This window comes from Hemicordylus capensis, chromosome 3 (assembly GCF_027244095.1).
Source record: "Hemicordylus capensis ecotype Gifberg chromosome 3, rHemCap1.1.pri, whole genome shotgun sequence".
NCBI classification, from domain to species: Eukaryota; Metazoa; Chordata; class Lepidosauria; order Squamata; family Cordylidae; genus Hemicordylus; species Hemicordylus capensis.
The window spans coordinates 336869696-336882393 of record NC_069659.1 but is presented as its reverse complement, the minus strand read 5'-3'; the positions used below and the strand labels follow the sequence as shown (position 1 = coordinate 336882393).

The 12698-nt window shown below is 44.1% G+C and overlaps 1 protein-coding gene across 10 annotated transcripts in view; it reads left to right on the top strand.

The window, feature by feature from the left end:
* Window positions 1-12698, top strand: part of TNIK (TRAF2 and NCK interacting kinase) — a 413952-nt gene that overhangs the window by 77520 nt on the left and 323734 nt on the right. For all 10 annotated transcript variants that reach the window (XM_053305179.1, XM_053305184.1, XM_053305182.1 and 7 more), the window contains exon 2: window positions 4141-4206. In XM_053305179.1, the coding sequence (XP_053161154.1) occupies window positions 4141-4206 (66 nt within the window). The remainder of the gene's footprint in view (window positions 1-4140; window positions 4207-12698) is intronic.

Below are 12698 nucleotides of genomic sequence, written 5' to 3'. Positions count from 1 at the left end.
GGGATGGAATCTCAGTAGGGTGTGCTCGTCCTACCTAGCTGGGGCTTAGCAGATGATCAAGCTCCCTGCCTCCTACCTTGCTTCTTCTTTTTTTTTAAATACAAGCACATGCCCTCAAATTGGGAGAGTGCTCAGCATCAGAAACTAGATAGGGCACTTGTTAATGATCATGAGAGCAAGCCTAGAAAGTTGCTTACTATGCCTTTAAATTCTGGATACTGAATTTGGAAGCTGGTGCCCAACTCCATGCTTGTTCTCTGCAAACTGGAATCATAGTATATTCAGTCGACTCTTTCTTCAGTGGCAAGACACCACCATGTTTATAGGAACATAGGAAGCTGCCTTATACTGAGTCAGACCATAGGTCCATCTAGCTTAGTATTGTCTACCCAGACTGGCAGTGGCTTTTCCAAGGTTGCAGGCAGGAATCTCTCTCAACCCTTGTTGGAAATTCTCTGTGGTGAGAGAATCCCTTTCTCATTATAGCAGAGTGCACAGAGGCACAACACAGCGGAAATTTAGTTAGGCATGCGTGTATGCTGAGAGTAAAGTAACTTGGCGGCAATTTATAGTTTCAAATCAATATATAAGGCATTTATTAAGGAACTCCATTCTAGATAGGAAAGTGAGGAGTTAGGATCTCTAATCTATCTATCTGGCTGGATGCAGATGGATTCTGCATCTTCTCTGCACACATGGTGCAGGGAGAGAGGCTTGCCATGTTGCAAGGTAGAAGGGCAGGTAGGGAAGAGAGAGAGAGAGGAAGGAAGTTAATCCCTGAGATTAGCAATCTACATATCAAAGGGACAGTATCAGAGCAGTGGAGAAGGGATGACCAATGTCTTGACCCTCTAGCCCTCTGACTCACTAGTCTGTCCTCCACTGTCTGAGACGAGACAGCGCAAAGTCCTTAACTTCCAACAACCCTATTTTAGAGATGCCAGGGAGGGAACTTGGAACCTTCTGCTCTTCCCAGAGCGGCTCCATCTCCTGAGGGGAATATCTTACAGTGCTCACACTTCTAGTCTGCAACCAGGGTGGACCCTGCTTAGCTAAGGCAACAAGTCATGCTTGCTACCACAAGACCAGCTGTCCTCTAGTTTGCAGCTGGAAGGGGTCCTGGACATTGTGGGCTGCCCCTTGCTGATCCTACTATTATCCTTTTCTGCTCTCTAGACCAATAAAGGCTGAGAACACCCAGCTTGGCTCTCTACAGTGCATCGAGGCTTGTATATTGGAGCACTGTGGACTCACTCTTAGCAACAGCATCCTATTGCTGATCCAAATTTAGCACAGGACCCAATTATAATGCCTTCCCAATGGTGCCGGAGCCAGTGCATTTTTAGATTCCTTCTTACAAGCCCTGTTGCATATGGCAAGCTGTTCTCAAGCTCTTGATTTTGTAATGAACAATTTGAAATGAAAGTGTTTGGGAACATTTTAAAAAAAAATATCCCCCCCCGCCCCGCAATGTGTTTCATGCAGAAGTATAAGCTGCAGCGTGACAAATCAATAGCTGCTGTTTTTAAAAAAACGTATTCCCTCTCCCTGCCTATAGGAACCCGCAGCTCTAATGGTGCAAAAATGCCTTTTAGGTTATAGAGCCCCCCCCCCTTCTTTGTCCATTTGGAGCCATGTGCTTCTGTGTGAATGCTGCTGGGCCAGCTGTGCGCTACAATCTCCTCGCCCTACAGCACTCTTCCAGCTGGGAGGCCTTTAACATCTCTCAGCCCAAGCGCGTCCCAGGAAACTTGCTCTGTAGCCTGCGGTGACATTAAAGGCGACATTAAAAAATCAGCTCTGGCATTCCTTGCTGTGCGAGTAATGTGTCCGTGGCTGGCACAGGTTTTCCTTGGTTGGGCCATATGCCTAACACATGACTAATTCCTATACAACGTAGGACTAAATTCCTAGCCCTTTCAGGTGATCAAAACATGCAGGGGAGGAGGGAGAAATGACAGACACTGTTTCTGCTACTGTAACCCATTCATTTGGATGTCCAAACAGAATCATGCATGGAGGGTTCTGAGTCCAGCCCTATTCAGACAGTGCTCTGTGTGTGCGTTTAGGTGACTGAATACATATCTGTGCGTTTTGTGTGAATGGCTGCACACCAGTGTTCTCTCTAATTTTTTTCATCTGTGTGCAGAATGAATTTTGTTCTGAGTGGCAGTATTAAGGCAGTGTGTGCGCGCATATATATTCAGAGTGGGACCTTCCTGATTCAACCTGGGCAGGATCTAAAATTAAGTGAGCCGACATTAAAAAAACAACAACTTGTGAGCACGTGCACATGTGCATGCCGTAGAGGGAGCACTGCACAGATAAGATGTGTACTACTGTATGAGTGTTGAGCATAAGAGTGGAATAATTGTACACGTGTTCAGATCTGTACATGCGTACGCTGCACACAGCTTGTGAATTGAATATAATGTGTGATTAAGAACTCTGCAGAGGCAGGATTGTCATCACGGGGGCAGAGTACTCTCTGCACACACCGCTATCCACAGAGGGATCTGTTCTAGTGTTCAAATTGGCTAGTGCTAACTGAGCAAAGAGGCACCTTTTTAAAGTTGTGGTTCTCTTATAATTAGCAGGGGGAGAGCAAATTCTGTTTTAATTACTCACCATGTGAAGAAGATCTTTCTCCAGTCTGTTCTGGCTGATCCATTTCATTGGATGACCCCTCACCCCTCAGGCTCTCTTTTTATGGAAGAGGGAACTTACCTGTGCTATTTGGAGGAATCTAATAAAAATTATGATAGTAGACCTAAATCCTCCCTGATCCAGGAAGGCTTAACTTCAAGTCACAAATGACATGGGGGCTGGCATGGTGGTTATTGGGCAATGGGAGAAGTAGGGAGAGAAGTGCACCAGTATAGAACCATGGTGTTCTGGTTTGGACAATATTTCCAACTGGCCACGCACACCTCATGGGAGTCATGAGCGCGCACGTCTTGCTTTCCCTCCCAGTGCACTCTTCTTCTAATTGTATGGTGAGGACAGTTCATCCAAACCAGCCCCTCTCACACAAATTTAAACGCAACATTAATGTTCTATTTGGATAGTTTGTGAGAGGTTGATTTGGACGTTCCAGCCTCTCATGATTAGGAGAGGTGGAATGGAGTGCCAAGGGGCAGAGCGGGGTGTGTGTGCTAATGTCCCTAACCATGTGGTGAGTGGACAGGGCCAGTCAGACATAGGCTAGGCCTTGTCAGATTTTCTTAGGATTTAGGAGCCAGCCCACAAATTTGGGAGCCAGACGCTGGGCACTTGACAAAATTACCGGACTTAGTGATGGACAATTGGAACAGGCGGGTATATGGGCTTCTCTTTCTTCCTTTGACAAGTAACATGCTCAGAACAGAAATGGGGCTTCTTGGGGCAAATAAAGATTTTATTAAATAACTCTGTCTCTGAATATTCTAGTCTAGGTGTCACAGTTAAATTTCTAGCTGCCATGGCTCCCTGGCACCTGGAATTTGTCAAGCTCTTGACTCAATGCCCAAGTAGAGAGACGGTGCATTGCAGAATGGTAATGAAGGTGCTTATGGACTGAGGCAGTTCTTGCAAACAATCCTGAAAGCCAATAAAAGCTCAGGGTATTTGGCCCTGAGTGGTGGTAAAAAAAGGTTGGGGGGATCTTTTCTGGCAGATTATCACAGAGGTCAGACCTTCAATATGGGCAAAACCCAATGATGTATGCTTCTACCTATCCTCACCTATCAACAGTGTTCCTGTAATTTTATCTGTGGATAAAGTTACCATTCCCTTATTCTTGGTACCTGGTACCAGTAACGTATGGATCCTATATAACCTGGCTAAGCATTTATTGGAGATATTTTCAAGGTAACATTTAGGGAATGTTTTTCAAATCCATGCCATTGGTCCAGCCAGAAGTGAGTATTCCTCCAGAATGCTGATATTTCTGATTATGAAGTGTAAAACAGTAGCCCTAACAACATTCCTTAAACTGCATTGCCCTTTGAGTTGAATCTTGTCTCCTGAATTATTTTACTTATACACACTGAAATAGTGCCCCTATGAAATGCTGACCGAATGGATTCAACCAAAAGTGTATTTGTAGCAAATTTAAGTATCCATTTGCCTTCTTCTAACTTCCTTGTGTTTTTCTCTTAGGATCCTGCAGGCATCTTTGAACTGGTTGAGCTTGTTGGCAATGGGACATATGGACAAGTCTATAAGGTAAGCTTTATGTAACCTCCTGGTACAAGAGTTTACATGCTAAGAATCTGAGTATTTGCTTTCAGTTGCTATCTGTTCCTGACTTAAAGGAACCATTCAGTTCAGCATTGTTGTGTCTGGGGTTTGTATGTTTTTTTAATTTCTTCCACTAACTGCTTCGAAAATGTCTGATTTTTGGAAGAGAATATCTTATGCCAATCTATGATTCTGCAATTATCTCTGTGAGATCTTCTTTGTCTCCTTATCATTATATGCTAATGCCTAAACATCTTCTCAAGAATTTTTCCAGGTTGATGCAGCATGCCATGACTGCTCCCTGATGGTAGTCAAGATCACAACCTAGAGAGCCTATCTGTCTCTAACACGACTGTAGTAATCAGAGATTCAATATGGCATCCTGCTGGCTCCAGGAAATGGGAGGCTGAGTGAGGGTAGGTGAAGGGATGGAGGTGGGGAGGAATGGGTCAGGTGCCCTTCATAGTCTCACTGTTTCCTGCTACTGTGGAGTGTCAGACGTGTTCATGCTCTCTGGGTTGTGATCTGGCAACCCTAGTGTGAGTTACTGGGTATGCATGGTTGCAGTGTCTGTACTGTCTTGTTATCACAATTTAAGGCAGATTGATTGAAATGCCCTCTTTCAGGCAGCAGTTTTCATGGGTAGCATTATCCAGCAGTGGGCTTTCTACATTTAGTCATCTGTTGTGTTTTTATTACCATAGGTCTGCCAGTCTGTGTAGACCAAGGATTCTCAGCGTTGGGTCCCCAGATGTTATTGGACTTCAACTCCCATAATTCCCAGCCCCAGAGGCCTTTGGTTGGGGATTATGGGAGTTGAAGTCCAAAAACATCTGGGGACCCAATGTTGAGAATCCCTGTTGTAGACAATACTGAGCTAGATGGACTAGTCTGACTCAGTATATGGCAGCTTCCTATGTTCCTGTGTGTGCCTCCAGGCACCAATATTGGTTGAGCCATCCACCTTGGGTCCAAGATTCTGGTTCTGACCTCTTTAACACTGAAGTAGTTAGAGCGCTGAATACTTCAGAGATTCCATCTTCCCCTGTCCTGATCTCTTAGGACAGCTGAGAAGATCTTTCTGACTCTTCCTTGTCCTCTGTGCAGAAAGATTGAGAGTGTGTAGAAGCAGGCTGGTGGTTTTAGTGGACTTCAAGAATGCAAAGCCCAAGCATGATCATTTTCCAGAAGTGTTGCAAAATTTGAGCTAATTCTTAGGAAGCCAGGATGAAGAATGTAAAGGTGTTCTGCTTACATATTGCCCTGATGATTCCTTAAGTTGTAACTCTTCCTGAGCATTAAGGATGAGGCAATATGTAACATGCTTATGTTATATATTTGTTATATATATGTTTATAATTGTTCATTTCAGCCCCCAAACTCTAGATTTGTGCTGTAAGCCAGTGTTTGTGAAGGTGTTCCTTCTTGTTGTCATCCCTCTTCCCTCCTACTCCTCTTTCCTTCCCCTTCCCGCAAAGAAGAAAGGCAAGTGGACTGTGCTGCTGATCTGTCAGGAAAGATTTATTTTAAATTCTGGTTTCTGCATACTCCTATTGCTGCAGGCGTAATCCCTTCAATAAGGATGATAGAAGAATGTAAGTGAACCAAGAATGAATGGAAACTTCTGGACTTCTTTAGAAGTGTCCATTGCCAAAGAATCATTAGGTCCTTACTAAGGTTACATTCTGTGTGGAATCTTCTCTCTCTCTCTCTCTCTCTCTCTCTCTCTTTTTGTATTTCTGTATTTTTGCAAAGGGGAGATTTCTTTTGAGTTGCTTTTTTTCTTGTTCTTGTTTTGTTTAATTTCTAACTGTTCTGCCTCCGTTCACTGAGGCTAAGAGCATTAGAGTGATGTCTAAACAGTTTCTCTTGGCTGGTGAAATAACTGTAGAAGTTGACCTAGTTCTAAACATGCATATTTCTAATAACTACTGCTGGAAAATTAGACTACAACATCCTTTTGAAAGCTTAATGTTTCAATGGAAAAGCAAAATGCAAAATATTATATTTCAAAGCTTATGTTTTCCCCCCAACTCCACTCCCTTTACTTTTATTTTCTGCTGAAATTTTGGATGCAAAGCTTGCAGTCAAAGTCTAAAACAGAAACATGCTTAGATATTTGCATTGTGAATTGTGTTTTCCTCCTAGATTTTAGTTATTTCAGTGGTTTGCTTTGTAAAGGAATGAATGAGGATAACAAGCTATTAAAAAAACCACAACCAATTCATGGATCCATTTTAAGTCAACGCACTGCTAAATATTGCACTGAGTTTTCATGCCAAACATTATTTAAAAAGTAAAGTGATAGGCAGATGCACTTTGATAATTTCCATTTACAGGGGACACTGCCCCCACCACGGTAAATCATTGTCTCCATTTTGGCCCTGTTTATCTTTTATGTAATAGTCAATGTTGTTAGTGTTACAAAAATGGGTGACAGTGAACCTCAGACTTGCACCCCACCCACCCCATCACTTTCAAGGGAAGAAGACTGAAAGCATCCATTTTTGATTTTGAATAAACCAGTTTCCTTTTATGTCTGAACTCAGGACACTATAGTTTATTCCAGCGGTGATTAATTCAAACAAAAATAATGGGGTTTTTTGGACTAAGAAGTTCCCCAAGTTCAGATGTATTGGAAAACTACGGTTTGTTCAAAAGCTTTCAGTTGCCTCACTTTGCTTCTGATGGATGAGGCAAAGGGGAACCTACAGGCCGAAGTTTTACTGTGACTCATTCTCTTAATCATAAACCATGGTTTACAGCTATTTCTGAACTGGATTCTAGTTTTAAATTTAAGAAAAAAATAGACCTTCTTATGAAGGCTTCAAGGCAATTTACAACAATATTAAAACATACATAAGAACCAGAAGACACAACAATAAAACAATTCAGTCAGAGACAAAAACACAAGCCTCTGGTGTAGAGAGTTTCTGATCCTAGGTGTCTGCACTGAAAAGGTCCAGTCCATATGACAACCAAGCCCCCATCGATGTTGGCACATGGAGCAAAAAAACCCTATCTGAGGATTTTCATGAGTGGGTAGAAACCTGTCCTTAAAGGACTTTTCTCTTACTCTAGGAACTCTGGGTTCAGAACTACAAAACAGCCTTACGTCTTGGTTCCATGTCTTGGGAAAAGCCAGTTCTAGTTAATGTTAGCCATGGTTAGTGGTACAAGTGTTTGCTGCTTCATGGCTAATGCTGAGAGGGAAGAGGGAAAGAGCCTACTCTCAGTCTCTTCAACTTACTTATTCATTACATTTATATCCTGCTCTTCCTCCAAGGAGCCCAGAGCCATGTACATGGTTATGTGTATCCTCTCAACAATCCTGTGAAGTAGGTTAGGCTGAGAGGTGAGTGATTGGCCATAGTCGCCCAGTGAGTTTCATGGCTGAATGGGGATTTGAACTTGAGTCTCTCTCCTCAGTTCCTAGCCCAGCACTTTAACCACTATATTGCGCTAGCTCTTGTCATGGTGACGAGATGGGCAGCAATACATCTGAACAAAATCTAAGAAGTCCCAAGATAATTTAAGGAATGGATGACCAATAGGGCCCTAATAATGGTGGTCAAATGATGGTAATCTCAAGATCCACCTTCTAAAACCCCTCCTTTGCTACTTTATAAAACACCTTGTCATATTTTTTTTGATGATCAGATTCTAGAAACGTTCTGACCAGAGTTAGCTGTCTGAAGACTGACATTTGTTACTGAAGTAGTGACCAGTTCCATTGGAGCAGTCCCATAAAAGAGGTTGTTAAAAGTACTGAGTTCCGTTCTTCATATTTCTCCCTTTCCATGTGTCTTGCTTGTGTGATCATTTCAAAACAAGGGTGATGATGGTAAAGAAGGCAACACAATTCCTTCCCCAAAACGCCCACAAAGGTCCTCTGGGAAAGTAATGTGGTGTTTCAGTTTTCTGTACAGCACTTACCACACTGCTGGAACCAAGGAACTACTTGTAACTAGAACTACTTTTAATGCTATTAATCTGCTGGAGAGCTGGAGAAGCTGTTTCAGAAGCAGATATTGGAGTTGTGCCTCTTTTATCACACACTTGCCGGATGAATTTGTCCATACCTGGATCTGTCCCACCTATATTGTGGGGAGCAGGGCTGGCTTGGGCAGTTGCTGGGGGCCCAGCACCCTCCCACTGGGATCCTTGGAGAGGAATGGGGTCCAGCCAACAACTAGTGGCTGCCAGCTGGGTGGGTGTCCCTATCCCATCCCATCTCTTTCCATTTTGGCGGCAGCAAGTGGGTGTTGTGAAATTGTCTTCTCTCCACCCCACTAACTCTCTTTGCAGAAGAAGGAGGTGGCAGTTTAACTGTTGGCCTGGCTGCTGCCTGTACTCAGCATGGGTGCCCACCCCTGCTGTTATTGCCCTGTTAGGCAGCTCCAAAGGATAGTATAATGACCAGGCACCTACAGATCTTCTTGCCAGAAGCGAGTGCCCCCAGCCCTCTCGCAAGCAGGACACCCAGGACCCCACAGATCTCCTTGCAGACATCCAGATGTCCTTGTGGACACCCAGGAAAGGGGAGGGAACCCCTCCCCCAGAGCTGGCTCTACTGAGGAGGGGAGTCTCTCTGACCATGTGAGTGCTTATGATCATGTGCAGAGTGCAATTCTTTCCCCAAACTTCTACCACCAGATCATGGTGCCAGGGTCAGAAGATGTGGGATTTTGCAAGGCTTCCTGCAACTGCAGCAGTGGATCTAGTTGGAAGCAAAGCAAATAGTAGAAATGCAAATAGTAGACAACTCTCTCCTGGCTGGAACCAGTCCTGTTAACCAGTCCTTGGGCTTAACCCAATGTTGGTCATTGCCGAGTGGATGAATGAAGCTTCATTCCTTTTAGCAGCAGCATGGCTTCATCTGAATGTTTTTTCCCTTGAATAAGAGATTGGCAGTGGCTTGCTTTTGAAATGGAATCAAGCAGGTTGTGATGGTGTTTATATAAGAAGCAGGCCAGATATGTGTATGTCATATTTTCAAGTTGGTGGTGTGATGTCAGTTTTCTAGCTTTTTAAAATCAATACCATGAATTGAAGGAAAGGGTACCAAAATGGCCCATGTTGGATAATTGTTATTTTTGGTCGTTGAAGGGTTAGCTTTATATTCACGTGGAATGGTGGGCAACTCTATGGAGTTGCATGAGACACCTTAAAAAAAACAACCACTCTGGATTGACTGAGCCCTCTTTGACCTCTTTTGCTCTGCTGAGGAATGATTTTAGGGTAGCAAGCACATTAATTGTAGCTAGATATGCTATAGGCAATAATTTTTGCTTCTTGTCTGTGGCAAGTAGGAGGAATTACTTAACCTTGAAGAGAGTTCACTTGGGGTGTGTGTGTGTGTGTGTGTGTATGTTTTTTCACTTCCTCTGTAATTTCAGATCAAGGCTTATGAGGTGGGGGAAGGGGCTCCCGGGAAACAGGGACAGTGGCAAGTGCAAGCAAGATCGTTGTGGGGACTCCTCCCCTCTCACTTTCTTTGCGATTGTGTGCTGATTTTCTTAAAAAAACAAAACATTTTGCTCTTCACCCACACCCATGTGCACACAATCAGTACCATCTCTCCCCTACCTTTATCTATCCCCCTCTGTGTCGGGGAAAACCTTCCTGTTTTCCCCCAAGCCTTTCTATTTTCACCTCCCTCCCCTTTTTCTCTCCAAGTGCTGTGTTCCAAGGTACTTTCAATCTTCTGCATTCCCCCCCCTTAGAGCTTTTCTATTAGTCGCTTTCAAAATGCTTAAGAATTGCCTTGCTGCATCGGACTAAAGGTCTGTCTGGTCCAGCTCCAACAGTGCCCAGATGCCACAGGAAGCTCACAGGCAGAGTACGATGCAATGGCAATACCCTCCAACATTTCACAGATGAAAGCAGGAATATACTAGTAGCAACCGATTCTCATATTGAGGATTGCTGCCCAAGCCCCCAAACCATGACTGCACATTGCTGAAGACTGGGTTTCACTTGCTCGATGCTGTGCCCTGCAGTGTGCCTTAGAACATAAGAACAGCCCTGCTGGATCAGGCCCAACCAGTGTTTCCTGTAAGAGAGATTCCCAGATGTTGTTGACTACAACTCCCATAATCCTCAGCTGCAGTGGCCAAAGGCCATTGCAGCTGGGGATTGTGGGAGTTGTAGTCAACAACATCTGGGAATCCCTCTTACAGAGAACACTGGGCCCAAGGCCGATCCAGTCCAGCATCCTGTTTCCCACAGTGGCTGACCAAGGTGCGAAAAGAGGGACAGCAATTTACCAGGGACAGATTCTACTTACACTCTCTCTCTCTCTCTCTCTCTCTCTCTCTCTCTCTCTCTCTCTTCTCACCTTTCCAGAAGTCTTTGCCCAACCCAGTGACAGAAACCAGACAAAAGCCAATTAAAACAGTCACTCTAAGAGCTGGGGCAGACAGGCACTAGACTGGAATCTCCTGGAGGATCTCTGGGTGATTTGCAGTAGATCTGCAGGGATTTTTGACTCTCAGTAGTTTCACAATAGCAAACACATAGAAAGGTTAAAAACAACCACTCTGGCCTTGTGCTAATCACCAGTGTTCTTCTTCTGTGAATTATGAGAACTAATTCATTGCCTTTGGCCTGGGCTTTGTGGCTGCTTTTGTGTTAGAATCCCTGATCTCTGCTAGTAGTCTCAAATGTAGATTTGTATTAATATATGGACATTATCCCAGTGCACAACCCATGGGGAGCAGTAAGTAACTGGCTCGCCCTAAGCCACCGTATTGCATCTGACTCAGTTGGCGGACCTCAAGTTTCTAATAGAGTAGGTCCTGTATCCCTGGTCGGTCTAGGATCTGCAAGTTACACAGTTCTCCCATGAGTGCGTTGTAATGTTTTTATGTAGACATCGTTAGTGCTCCTGTGTTGTCTGCTTTTATTTGATATCTGAGCCACTTTAGGAAGGGCGTTATATAAATCCAGATAGATAATAAGATAGAAAAAGTAAAAGAGATTCCTATCTATTTGTAAACACAATTGAAAATGTTCAGGAATCAGGTTAATGGACACCCACTTATACAGGAGAGTCCAACAGAATATAAAGCTCTGCAGCTTTTAAGACCAGTTGTTGAAGTGCCTCTGTACATCAATACCCTGAATGCTTCAGTGGCGCATGGCACATTAGGGATTTGCAGTACAGATGTGCAAACAGGTTCAACATTGAACCTGTTGGGTTCAATGGTCCAGTGTTGAACTCTGCCGTTGGGGGGGCAGGTATGCGATCATGTTTTTTTAATAACAAATTTTTGTATTTACTTCCTCCAGGGGGATTCTTCAAGGCCAAGGGGGGATGTGTTTCTCCGGAGGTCCCCCCCCCCCCCCGCTGGCCTCAATTATATGTAATTGCCTTGTTTGGGCAGCCTTCAGCCTGTTCCAGGCTCACCCCCATCACGGTGGTAATTTTGGAGGCCACTGCACATGCCCAAGGGGCCTCTGCATGCCCTGGGTCTTGACTCAGCCACGCAGAGGCCCATTGAGCATGAGCGGCGGCCTCCAAAATGGCCACCACGATAGGGGTTTGGCCCAGAATGGGCCAAAGACAACCCCAACAGGTTGATTTCCCACATAATGGAGTCTGGCGGTGGGAGGGGAACCTCTGGAGGACACAACCCCCGTGGCCTCCAAAAAGCCTCTCAGGAGGGGGTAAGTACAATTAAAAAAAAAATGTTTGCAAGCCCCTCCCTCCAACTGGGGGGTTTGAGGGGGTGCCAGACCGAACTGGCCCAGTCCTTTTCAGGACCAGTGGGGATCTGAACCAGACCAGCCAGTTTTGTGCATACAGTTGCAGGTCCCTTTTTGAGTGCTGGAATGCTCTTTTAGCGTCAAGTGGCTTAGAAATGCTATGCAGGTTTGTTCACTTCTGAACTTCTCCCTTCTCCAGTGGTTTTGGGAAAGTGATAACTAGGATTTCAGCGCTGGGCTGAATAAGGAGGAGTTCCCACATGTGGCCTCATCACCTGATGACTGCACCATCTCTCTCTCTCTATTTATTTATTGTTAGATTTCTATACTGCCTTTCGCTAAAAACAACCCCAAGGCGGTTTTACAAAAGTTAAAACACATCATAAAAATGAATTAAAAATATTTAGCTAAAAAAATAAAAACAATCCAATATTAAAATATATAATATACAAAAACTACACATGGATAAAAACACAGAGAAGCAGCAATAAAACAATCATGTAAAAGGCCTGGATAAAAATTCATCACATCAGGTGATGAATCAGTTGGCCATTCACACGTGTATGCCAGCACTGAAGATGATGCATCCATATGACACCACCTTGCTTTTCAATGGATTCTGTTCACACAACTGGCTTCCAGAAGTTCAGCACAGATAAATCAAGGGTTTGTACATGCATGTGTGAACTGACTCAGGAGACGTGCTGTTTATCCAGAGCTGGTGCAAAAAACTACATTGCTCTTGGAAACAGTTCTTGTGCGTGTCA